General features: G+C 38.6%; 2 protein-coding genes across 4 annotated transcripts; one reads left to right on the top strand and one right to left on the bottom strand.

The window, feature by feature from the left end:
• Positions 1–4,670: 4,670 nt before the first annotated feature.
• On the bottom strand, positions 4,671–10,101 carry LOC122084256 (sucrose synthase-like). 3 transcript variants are annotated; one of them, XM_042652358.1, is made up of 14 exons: positions 9,983–10,101; positions 8,829–8,969; positions 8,479–8,605; positions 8,237–8,388; positions 7,940–8,132; positions 7,362–7,697; positions 7,173–7,268; positions 6,843–7,016; positions 6,581–6,697; positions 6,314–6,480; positions 5,993–6,217; positions 5,346–5,909; positions 5,090–5,228; positions 4,671–4,981 (listed from the first exon to the last, which is right to left on the bottom strand). In XM_042652358.1, exons 2-14 carry the CDS (start codon positions 8,924–8,926, stop codon positions 4,949–4,951), a joined length of 2,421 nt encoding a protein of 806 aa, XP_042508292.1. In that variant the 5' UTR covers positions 8,927–8,969; positions 9,983–10,101; the 3' UTR covers positions 4,671–4,948. The 3 variants fall into 3 exon arrangements, with proteins under 3 accessions (XP_042508292.1, XP_042508293.1, XP_042508291.1); XM_042652359.1 differs by lacking the exon at positions 9,983–10,101 and adding an exon at positions 9,815–9,941; XM_042652357.1 differs by lacking the exon at positions 9,983–10,101 and adding an exon at positions 9,413–9,913.
• Positions 10,102–11,508: 1,407 nt separating this feature from the next.
• On the top strand, positions 11,509–11,937 carry LOC122084177 (protein FIZZY-RELATED 1-like). The gene has a single exon (XM_042652258.1). The coding sequence runs from the start codon at positions 11,509–11,511 to the stop codon at positions 11,935–11,937; it is 429 nt and encodes a 142-aa protein (XP_042508192.1).
• Positions 11,938–12,783: the final 846 nt, after the last annotated feature.

Here is a 12,783-nt window from a genome sequence, read left to right as displayed (position 1 = left end):
AGTGGTAAAGTGGGGAAGAGTGAATAATGGTTGTAGGGACCCAAAACTTAGTATTTATAATACTGTCCTGCACTCAAAACCCTAAACCACAATGGGTTGAGCCAGCATATCCCTAAGCTTGAGAGTGGACCGAACCGGTTCATGCAATTTGACTCTCATCCATTTAATCAACCCGAATAATTAATTTAGCCCATAAATCCAACACATGTAAATAATCAATTTTATTTTTTAAAATTTTATGACAAACCTTCAAAATATCTTACAATCGTCTCTTTTATCCATCAAGAAAAGAGGGTCTTAGTGAAAGAGTAGAAAATATGCTTTCTATTGTTACTTGAAATTCGTAAGCAACTGATCATTTAAATCATTGGTTACGCGAGTCCGCTCCTATTGCACATCTTGGCTCACATCTTGGCTTCCTCCTCTTGAATCAAATCATCACCACTTATCGTTTGAGGTCCATCATGGGATGAATGTAGCTTATTTTATTACTGGCCATGGTCATTTGATTGATATCCATTGAATAAGGATCTTAACCAAAGATGTGATCACATATCAAGATTAGAGAGACTATGTAGAAGAAAATATTTTCTCAATACCTTGAATTCAAATTGCAATTAAATCATACCATAATGGGATTGATGGAAAAATGTATGATTTAGAGAGAGATTACTTTTTGGCTACAACATCAAAATCCAAATAACCAGTATTCTAAAAAGAGCTTTTAGGAAGTCTATTGGGAGGGGGGAAAGTTTTCCTACATTCGATGGTTGAAGAGTCAGTGATATGTGCACGGTAGAGAGAGGGAGAAAAAATAGGAGATAGAGAGGAAATATGGGAGATAATGTAGGGTTTTGACTAATTAGGAGGTATCTGTCTCTTGGCTTTACAAACGAAGCCGGACGTTTGGCTAATTGAGAGGTAGCTACCTCTTCTCAAGATAAATCCAGAGAGATAGTTTAGGACAATTTCTTCATTGCCTTTCCATTCCATATTAGTTCCTATTAAATAGGATAAACAAGTAGTTACAAACGTTGCTTACACCATACACTCTACCTACGCTTCACTACTTCCATTTTCATACTTATCTCTAACTTCTACTAACTTACCAACTTCTATTAACTACTTAACACTCCACCTTGGCAATAACTCCTACCCACATAATAATAATAATAATAATAATAATAATAATAATAATAATAATAATAATAATGAGGAAGTTGTTAGGTACGTAACAATCCTTCCCCCTCAAACTGTTCTTGTCCTCAAGGACCATTGGAATCCTATATCTTGATAGTAAAAGCTGCAGTCGATGAATCTAGGATAGTTAATTAGATGCATGAATTTAGTTGTAAAAATGGGCATCTCCTTGAGGGAATTGATGATAGGTACATTCCTGTTCTTCTTTTTCTTCGTTTCTTTTTGCTTCTTTTTCTTCTTCATCATCATCTTCTTCCTCTTCTTCCACTTCTTCTTTGTCTCCTTTTGCTTATTCTTCTTCATATTTTTCTTCGTCTTCTTCTTTGTCAACTCAGTCAAGCTCTTTTGGACACGTTGATAAGTTCTAAGCATTTCATTAGAAATCACTATCATGTCATGAATAGATGAATGCATGGCTTCAATCATCTCAATATCCATACCCATAGTCGTAGGATCGACCATGCTCTGATACAAGATGATATGTGTGTAGCCAATTTCCTCTTAGGATTTGGTAAGATAAATTAAAATAGAGAAAAAGTAGGAGATTAGATAAGGAGAGAATTAAACTAGAAAAAAATAAATAAAAAATAAAAATGGATAGTAGCCTAATGGACGAAGCTCTGACGTCTCGGCTAATTGGGAGATAGCCAGCCTCTTGGCTTTATCGAGGAAGCCATGACCTCCTTCTCAAAACAGAGAAATTGTAGTAACTATTGTCATTCCAAGTCTATCTCATTCAAGGTAATCCCCATTTAAATAGGAATCTCATTAGTTACAACTTCTCTCATTCACATACTACACTTCCCCATTAAGTGCTTGCCTCTTAGCTTTGCAGACGAAGCTGGACATCTGGCTAATTGGGAGGTAGCCGCCTCTTCTCAAGATAAATCCAGCGAGATAATTTAAGATAATTTCTTTATTGCCTTTTCATTCCATATTAATTCCTATTAAATAGGATAAACAAGTAGTTACAAACGTTGCTTACACCATACACTCCACCTACGCTCCACTACTTCCACTTTCATACTTATCTCTAACTTCTACTAATTTACTAATTTCTATTAACTACTTAACACTCCACCTTGACAGTAACTCCTACCCACATACAAATACAATAATAATAATAACAATAATAAATAATAATAATAATAACAATAATAATAATAATAATAATAATAATAATAACAAGAACAACAACAACAATAATAATAATATCCTCTATTGAATGAAGTCAATAATACCACTCCCCCATCGTTGTTCGTTATTGTCTCTCTTGGCAGTGGCCAACTTAATAAGAACAAAAAATTATGATATGAAATATCATTTATAGAAAGGCTAAGATCACGTGGGAGATTTGCATATATGAACATCAAATGTAACCTCAATCCCTATCCCGTTTCCACCCAACATCCCCCTTAGGGAATGGATCGTTGCTGAAAGCATCTTCTTGTTTCGCTTTGACTTACGAGTCCCCATTACATTATAAACATATCCAGAAATCTGGTATGACCATTAAATAATTCCCACTTCTGAATGTTAATGATTACTTCAACTTCTTTTTCGTGCTGGTGGTGGTGGTGGTGATATGATCCTCCAAGAATCACAGCCATCAGGACCGTATAGTGGACGAGAAAGGCGACAATTAGGATCGTCTTCTTGGAGGTTTCAACAACTTTCTTCATGTTTTGGACTCAAATTTATCTCTTCGGAGTCCGGCCGGACTAAGGTATGAGAAAAGAGGTGCAAGGACAGACTACAAGGGGCTCACATGGGAAAGACTAGGCATCGATTATGAGGAGCAACAACGATTTTTAAGACAATTCTAACTTCTAAAGTTTTTCTAATATGAGATAAACAGGAATTTCAAGTACACAGAATAGAACAGGTTTGAAAGTTGTAGCCATGATGGTGAATGATCCCTTATAATACTATTTAGTGTGTGAATTCAGCAGGAGATTCTAAAAGCTATGGAACGATAAGTTGATTAATATGGTTGGTTCATAGTTATTAAGGCAGTGAGGTGACGGAGGCGTTTGAGGGTCTTTCGGAGCGCCTTAGCAATAAGACGGGCATAAGGCGTCGCCTTATTGACTAAAGTGTTCTTGTGTAATTTTTTTATAAAATCATTCTATTTGACTCAATTCCTAATTGAATCCTACTACTCATATGTTGAATCCTATTAAATAAATACTAGCAAACAAAATAAAAGGTCGAAATCAAAATAGGACAGATTAAGAACAAAATGCAATTCAGCAACTGTCCAACTAATGACCTACTTAATGGCAATCTATCAGAATAAACTAGGCAGTAATAATCTAATATATATAGCTGCATATAAGAGGCTATAAGCATATTGAAATATTGAATTAATTAATTAAAAACAGAACCACAACCCCCAGGAGTAACAGAAGAAAATGAAGAAAAAAAAATAGGTATTGTATGCAAACGTTGCAGAACAAAAGAAGAATGAAGATCAGAATAAGAAATAAGGGGGAAGAAAGAAGGGGGAAAAAAAAAAAAAAAAGAGATAGGAACAAAAAAAAATAGGGTACAAAGCTCAATAGCTCATCCGCTCAGTGAAGAACGTAAGAAAATGAAGAAGACGGAAGAAAAAAAAAATCAGGTATCACATATGAAGAAGTTGCAGAACAGAAGAAAAAAGCAAGAAGAAAGAAGCGAGAAGAAAAAAGAAAGAAGAAGAAGAAAGAAGCGAGAAGAAAGAAGAAGAAGAAAGAAGCGAGAAGGGGAAAAGAAAAAAAAACCAAAAACTTACCTATCGAGTGGGTACGACTGTTTGCCGGAGTAAGCTTACCACTGCCGGAGAAGATAGACTAAAAGAAGAAGCCGGAGCAAAATGGTTGCCTGGTTCTTCTTCTCAAAACCCTTACTCAAAATCCAATTCCAAACCCTTGTTTCACTATTTTGGTTTTTTTGTGGAGTAACTTAAGTTGTTAGAAGCTGATCCCATGCATCTCAAGTGTTAACAAGACCATATACCAATCAATACAAAATCTATATTTAGAATCTACTTAAAGTAATTTTAAAAAAGTAATAAATTATAAAATGGTTATAAGGCGTACGCCTTGTGTATAAGGCATCATAAGGCAACTAAGGCATCGCCTTATAGCCCCTTATCCCATTAGTCTGCCTTATGTGATACACTCAAGGCGTACTACTGCCTTACAAGTTTTGGACCGCCTCAACGCCTAGACGTCGCCTCAACAGCGCCTTAATAACCATGATTTGGTTAAAATGGCAAGAAAGGAGGAATACCAAAGAACGGAAAAAATGCTCGAGTTGAAGAGATGCAGGGATGCAGCCGTTGGGTACTGCCTCTAACTTCCTTTTCCTTCTAAGTAAATTTCTTAAGAAAAAAAAAAAAAGTTGCAAAGTCCTCTCACGGCTAAGGCAGCAGCCACTAGCTAGCAAGTGAATTTCAAAGATAACCATTCACAGATACCAAAAAGGGGTTTAAATCCAAAACATAAAAAGCGAATTTTTTACTAACATAGAAAACACATACAAGCAATCATTACATCTTGTAGGTAAAATGGGATGAACCAATTACAATCATACTTTGACATCCTAGTACAAATACCATGTACCAGTAAAATGGAAAAGGGGAATGGGGTGGGGTTGGGGAAGGGAACAAATCCTTAGTAGTTAAATCTCAGACAATGGCCCTTATTATTTCATCGACAGCTTGCTTCCAGAGGCTTGCACTTAACAAGCTGCTTCCACCAGTGATCTACTCATCAACAGCCAAAGGAACAGACTCCGCCTGAAATCCATAGATATATAATTTATAGGAATGAGGATGTGAATCGAGAATAGAACAGATAAAATGTAAAGCATACTGAATAGCACTCGGATGGGCAGAGAAGCTTACCAACTTACGATACTTGAGGGCATAAAACATCTCAAGATAGCGCCGGGCCTCACGGCGTTCAAGTTTGGAGACATGCTTCCAGAAGCCATAGACCCCAGCCAATGTCATCAATCTCTCAGAATATATCTGCCATGTATACCTGTGAAACAGAAAAGAAACAGGCAAATTTGGTTATTTTCTTCTAACCTAACAGACAGTAACTTGATTTATAATTGAAAGGATCTAATTTCACAGATTTAAGTAGGCCTCTGCTCACTTTTCTTTGATTCGCTGCAGGCCTCCCTTCGAGATCTTGTCCCAGTGCATTGGGTCTTCCTTGCACTTCCCAAAGAAGTTCACTAGAAGTTCAGCAGCCTGATCCCCTTGGTATGGATCAATATGGAAACCAGATTTTCCATGTACTATGATCTCAGCTGGACCCCCATGTAGAGTTGCAAATGTTGGTAGGCCACAGGTCATGGCCTCAACAACTGTTAAGCCAAAAGCCTCATAGAATGCAGGCTGTACAAAAGCTCCTTTTGTGTCTGCTATATTACGGTAGAGTTCACCATTTCTCACTGTGTTCATCTGGGAAGAAATCCATCTGAACTGGCCATTCAAGTTGTATGTTTCGATGAGACCATACATCTTCTTCAACTCTTCTTTCTCCTCCAAGTCCTTCGATTCCTTCCTCCGGTCACCAGCCACCACAACAAGGTTGACCAACTCTCTCAGCTGGGAATTCTTACCATACCACTCTACCAATCCAGTCATGTTCTTCACACGGTCCAATCTTGCCATTGAAAAAATGATTGGCTTGCTGCGGTCATTTAACACACCTCTGCAGCATCCCAATAAAACGACATTTATTATAAGACAGAACAGAAGACAAACAGAGATCAGGCAAAATAAAGCAAATCTTACATGTGTTCTTCATTCTGAACAGGGCTATAAAGAAGTTCCTCGATCTCAGGGTGGAAGGCTGTTAGTCGCTTTTCCTTTTCTGAATAGGGGAAGTAGGTATTCATATCTGCTCCCGGAGAGACGATGTTAAACTTGGGGTCGAAGACATCAATGCCATGGACAACTCGATAGAGTCCAGGGAGAGTAAATGCAGTGTGACTCTCATATTGTCCTACAGTGTTCTTGCTGAAACATTGACAGCATAAGCATTATGGCCTCCAAAAAAGGGTACTAAATTAATCATACAAGAAAAATAAAAGATGATTGAACTGGAAATGGTACCTTCCAGCAATCTCTTGGAAAGTACTAGTTATAATAAAATCTGTATGATTCATAGCAATTAGATCAGCTGTGAATTGGCATGAGAAGTGATATTTGTCTTCAAAATTTTTCCAGTATATATCAGAATCTGGATATTTAGTTTTTTCGAGCGCATGAGCAATGGTGCACTGCAGAAGAAAAAGAAAACGAGAACAGATGTCTTAGTTGCTGGAGAAGTAATGTGACCAACCATATCCAATAAGGAAAGAGACTTATTCAACACATAACCTGCGTGACTCCTAGCTTGTGTGCCAGCAAAGAGGCAACAATATTTCCATCGCTGTAGTTTCCAATGATCAGATCTGGCTTGCCCTGCATCTCTTTACCTATTTCTTTTGCAACATCCTAATAACAAGGCAAGGATAACAGATATTTTTAGCAAGACAAAGCTATCAAGGTAGAAGAGAATATATTAAAATGCATTCAGGAGGTGAAACATAGAACTATGAATCCATGATCCAGAAAGGGTATTAGTTGAATCACGTTTTACCTCTGTGAATGTCTCCAAGTATGGCCATACTTCAAATCTTGAGATCCATTTACGAAGAATCCCTTTCTCAGTTCTGAATGGAACTCGGAGAATGCTAGTATGCTCTGTTCCAGAAACTTCTTCAAGACGCTGATTACAAGTAGTCCCTACTGCATCAGGTAGCAGTCGAGTCACCTGGGTTTGACAGCAAGACAAAACATCAAACAGAAGCCCTCGACCTCCCTCACCCCAAAAACCCCGTCCCCCAGGAAAAGAAAAAAAAGGAAGGGAAGGAAGGAAAGAAAAAAAGATGGACAGAATAAACAGGAATAAGACAATGACCAAACTTACAATGAGAATTCGAGGGGTGATGTCAAGTCCTTGCAGCTTGATACGTTGAAGCATCTCAGCTTCCAAGGCACGAACTTGGTCCAAAATATAAACAATCTGAAATAATGCAACTCCGAAATGCAGAATAAATAACTCAAAATCGGTGTATTCAAGATGTACGGAGGTAGAATGCTCTCAATGGGATCATACCTGTCCCCCAGTGTCGGGATAGCCTAAAACATTGGACTGGGCAAAGTATCCATGAGGAGAAAGAATCACAACATTGAAAACCATGGGAATTCTACCAAGGAATTTCTCTAGAGTGCATGGGTCAGGTGCCTCAAGAAGGTCCAATAGTAGATGAATCATCTCTAGGACACGTGCAGCAGTATCACCCCACCCTTTCTCCAAGCCGATCGTTTGGAACATGTGATCAAACTCTGAATATGGTGTGTCTGGAGGGAGACTGGATAGGTATTCCTTTGCCTTCCTTAAAACAGATTGGAGGGCATTAAGGTTTTGTATCCTATCATTCAGCATCATAGTCTGTCCAAGCACATCAAACAGCACTAATGTGAGACTCATAGAAACATCCAACATTGGACTCATTAAGAAAATCTTCAACAAAGATTCGATAAAATCTCTAGTTTGCATGAGTATCTAGGGAAAAAATTGACATTCTTCTTTTAATTTCTTCAATCAAAGATTGCACACAGGGTATGATTAAGCAAGAAAACTTAAAACAACAAATAGTTACTCAAACATTTAAATCTGTAGGCTGAGTTTACCTTTCCCTTGAAGTGGTGTACACTGAGGAAATCGAGCAGTGGATGCATGCTATCTTTGTCATGGAACATTTTTGCAGAGAGATGTCGGTTGAGGAACTCCACACCATTACCAATGGACTTCGAAAGAGTTGGTCGGGGGAAAGAATCGGTGAATGGTTCAAAATCCAACTCAAGCACGAAATTATCTTTCTCGCTGTATCAGAATTAGCAAGATGTGATGAATGAAGCTCTGATGATAAACAGTAATTAGAGATCATACAAAAACAAGTAATTTAACACTTCCAAATTCCAAATTACCTTCCATTCACAAGTTCTTCTTTGAACTGCAAATATTCAGGCACGCTCATCTCCTCTGCAACAAGGGCATTGGTATTGATGCGTAAATATTCCCAAACTCCAGGCCTTGGGCGAACAGCCAGGGCAACCCATGGAGGGGAGACTATTGCTTCCTAAATTACAATTGAATGGAAGAAAATGTGATTACATTTTAAAAGATGATTCAGTAGGCCTTAATAAGTAGCCATTGTAATCAAACTCACCTGAGTGGATCTTAAAATATCACCAAATGCCCCATCCGTCAGCTTTTGCTTGTCCCCAACGGATATCGCTTCAAGTTCAGCAAATAGATGATGAGGTTGCAGAATTCCCTTCCCTTGGCTTTCCAGCCTACAAAAGACCAAATGAAAACAGAAACATGCCGAAATTTTAGATTTTGGTGTGCAAATCTGAATAATATATAGGTTCAGCTGGAGTATTTTAAACACCAAAAGTACGAGTGATAATTGAAGGAAAACTACTATTAAAGGCTCAGGAGAGTAAGGAACAAAGAAAATACTAGCAGCTACCATAAGGAGACGAACCCAAAAGCTACATGAGGAAGAAACAAAACCTTGATAGAAGGGCCAACAGTTGGTTGGGATAAGCAGACAGAGTTTCGCCCAGGCGATCTCGTAGGCTATGAGAGCGAGTCAGCGCACGTTCCGCCATGGCCTTTTTGCTATAATTTCTAACAACTCAAAGAAACCTCAGACTGCAACACAGATAAAACAGTGAATAAGAAATCAGGAAATCCCGTAATCCAAAAAACACAACTTTATAGGGAGGGAATAATGACAGCAAGTCAAACAGAAACCAGAAAGCAACAAATCATCTACAAGGGTAAACATTCTAAACCGACCCACCACATTTGACCCAAGAAAATTGAAGAAGAAACATACTGAGGAGACTGATCCTAAAGTGGAATGCTCTGTAAATTACAAACTAACATTTAACGGAAAGAAACTCATTTACTTGATAATTAATTTTTTTTTTTTTTTTTTCTTTCCTACCGGGAGAAGGAAAAAATAAATGCTTCAGAATAGCTCCTTAGAGCACTTCACAGTTCACACAGAGCCGAAAGAATGGGATCAAAAGAGATGCATTTTAATTTTCAATTGGGAAAGGACGTCTCAGAGTTAAGCGACCGACCTTAACCTTTTAATGAGTATATTCAAAGGCATACTAGTTTGATTTTGAATCTTATAGAAGCTTCGTCGAAGCTTTCAGATGGGCGTCTCGCAGAAATTTGAAATGCAGACTTTTGAAATTTCAACCATCATATTTAACTTTTCCACCAAGAAACCTCAATGACGTGGTAGAACAACGACGATCTTATTCCACCGCCCCCTTTTATGAAAAATGGAAACATCGTTGATCTAAACGAAAAACAGAGTGAGCAGGGGGTCGGCTCAAGGAAGAAGCTTGAATGCTGCATAATCTATCTCGATTAAAAAAAAAAAAAATAGTAGTAAACTGAACATTCTTCGGCCTCGATGGGACATGGCGATTAAGGCATTAAGATTAGCAACACGGTAAATTTTTTCAGAAAACACTCACCGCACAGAAAGTTTTGAATTTTGAAACCTTCAACTAGCTAGAAGTTGCTCTTTTTTTTTTCCCCCAAATTTTCTACCTTCTGGGTGAGAAAGAGACAATGGGAAAGAAAAGAGATGATGAACTACAATGCTAAGATAGAGAGATGCAGAAGCAAAAAAGGTACTTTACCTTAAAAGAAGAAGAGAGAGAGAGAGAGATGATCTCCAGATAGATAAGATCGAAGGTGATAGAAAGGAATATACGAATGGAATGCGAAAAGTAAAGCCGAAATGAATGGGCGGAAGAGCAATACTGGTTACCCCTTTGTATAACAAAAAAGAAAAGAAATGCTTTATTAGAGAGGTTTGGTTGTTTCGGGTGAAAGGTGGGGCGGGAGAGGAAGCAGCCGGGCCTCTGTCACTCGGTGGTCAGTGGTTACACACTCGTACCCTCCTCGTTCCAGAAAATAATCCTCTGTTTTTTATCATTCCTGTTTTTCCTTATTTTGCTACCGACAGAATGCGACACGTGGATAACTTTAAGACCAACGTATCGGATGTAATAATCCTCACTCAATCTTGACCGTTGGTCTCTTTATTATCTACGTGTCGTATTCTACAGGTAACAAAACAAGGAAAAACAGAGGATTTTGATCCCTCGTTCCCCCTTGCTTCAGTGTTGCTTTCACAAAACCGCTTTTGACCACTCCCTGATTCGCTATTGCGGAACCGCTGCACCATTTAATTTATTATTTCCTGTTTCATCCTACAGGAGTTTTTTCTTTTTTAAAATTCTCCTATTTGGAAAGTATCGTCAAATTATTAATCAAAGAAAGATGCTCACTCTGTGCCCCAATACCAATCCCAATCCCAATCCCCAAGGGTGGAAATATGGAAGGGATGAATAGAAAGAGAGAGAGAGAGGGGATACGGAATTGGTGGGATATGGGTCCCACTTTATCTGTACCAGATACTATTGGTCGCAGAAATTAGAAAATCGTAAAGAGGTATGTATGTAGGGATTTGACTCCTCTATGATGTCAGACAATGTCTATTACACATTCACCGCTTAACAATGCTTTGCATTATGTGTGATTGTCTTAGATTCTGTATCAAGGAATTTTTGACCCCATTGTTGAGGGTAGAAATCGTCTGAAATTCTCATCTGTGCAATTTCATGCAATTCTACTCCAAGCGACTGACACGTGTACCCATTCTATATCCACGTCTCAGATTAATCAACCATAAACCAGTGAAAAAACCATCTTCAACCAAACCATTAGAGAACAAACCGAAACAAACCGGTTCGGTTCATATTTTTGAAATAAAAGTTGTGATGTTTTCCCTCTCTCTCTCTCTCTCTTGACTCTCTCTGTCTCTCCGCCTCTCTCTCTCGATCTCGACTCTCCCTCTCGGTTCTCTGCAAGCAAAAGTTCAGATCTGGACCTCTCTCTCGACTCTCCCTCTCGGTTCCCTCTTTCTCTCTCTCTCTCTCGACTCTCTCTGTCTCTCGGCCTCTCTCTCTCGATCTCGATTCTCCCTCTATCCCCCATTGCTCAGATTTTGGTTTCTTGGAGAAGAGAAGGAAGCCCCCCAAAGAAGGAAACTAATGGAGCAACGTCCGTGACAGTGGAAGGAAGCCGGGGACGATAAAGAGCTTATCCACCTACTTTCAGCTTCTATTCTGGGATCTAAGAAAAAAGAAGAATCTGAGCAATGGGGGATCCTGTAACTCCTATAAAAGAGAACCGATCAGAGATGGGGGTAAACCCTTCTTCTTCTTCTTCAACCTCTTCGTCACTCTTGAATCTCCCTTCTAATATGTCGCGAAGCGCTCTGTCTCTTGAAACTCCTTCGTCTTCGTCTTCTTCTTCTTCTCCTTCTTCTTCTAGGAGCCACATAGATCGCCTGTTGGGTGTAGGGATTAATCCTTCTCCTTCTAGAACAATTTATAGTGACCGCTTCATCCCTAGCAGATCTGCTTCTAATTTCGCTCTTTTTGATATCTCTCCGTCGTCGAACTCCTCGTCGGAGGGGCGCGAAGATGGGTCTGGTACTTACGCTACTCTGCTGAGGACAGTTCTCTTTGGCCCTGATTTAGGGGTTGTTTCGCCGATTACTCCTGAGAAATCCGCATACTTTTAAGAGCATATATGATATGGAAGAAATGGGTCCATTATCTTCAATGAACATATACAGTTTCTTCTTTGCAATTCCAACTCTAAATTCCATGCTTCAATCTTGTGGACAGTAAGGTAATTGAAAGTAAGAACTTCCTGAAGTAGGGAAAAAACACCCAGGATTTATCATGACCTATACAAATTATTGTAGGGTTTCATAATTATAAACTAGTTATCATTTGGGAAGAGAAGTGTCAATATACCTGACTTCTGTGCCAATTTATCAGAAGCAAAATGAATCTGATTTCTAGACCATGCTTACAATATATATATGGTATGTGTGGGTACCATAGTGTATGCTGGAATTTGGGGTTCAAGCAGTACGCGATACAAAATTGTTTCTATAGCACTTGCTATGGCATCTGTGGTTCTGTGCGGTATAAATTTTTGAACCTCTCTTCTACATAGTTTTCATTCACATGCGATGGGTAACAGAAGGATAATAATGACCAACAATTTAGTGCTGAATCATAGATTGCAAGGTTATTTAAAGAAACACCTATAGATATCAACAATGAGCGGCACAATGCTGATAACTAATGTGTACTTGAAGAAACACTAAGCATCCTTTGTTTTCTAACGATGACGACGAGTTTTCTGAAACAAAATGGGAACAGATTGCAAGTGTGCCCTAGTAGAAGAGAAAATTCCATTTAAAAAGATGGGAAGAAGTAGAGGAAACTTAGTACCGCCCTGAGCTATCGATGAGCTATTTCATAAGCTGATCTGTGTACATACATTACTGAGAATGATTTTAAGGCACTCTCCTACATTTCGATATCTTACATAATAATTTGAACCTCCAAAAGAG

Source organism: Macadamia integrifolia, chromosome 7 (genome assembly GCF_013358625.1).
Source record: "Macadamia integrifolia cultivar HAES 741 chromosome 7, SCU_Mint_v3, whole genome shotgun sequence".
In the NCBI taxonomy this organism is placed as follows: domain Eukaryota; kingdom Viridiplantae; phylum Streptophyta; class Magnoliopsida; order Proteales; family Proteaceae; genus Macadamia; species Macadamia integrifolia.
The sequence above is the reverse complement of the archived record's forward strand: the minus strand, read 5'-3'. Positions and strand labels throughout refer to the sequence as shown.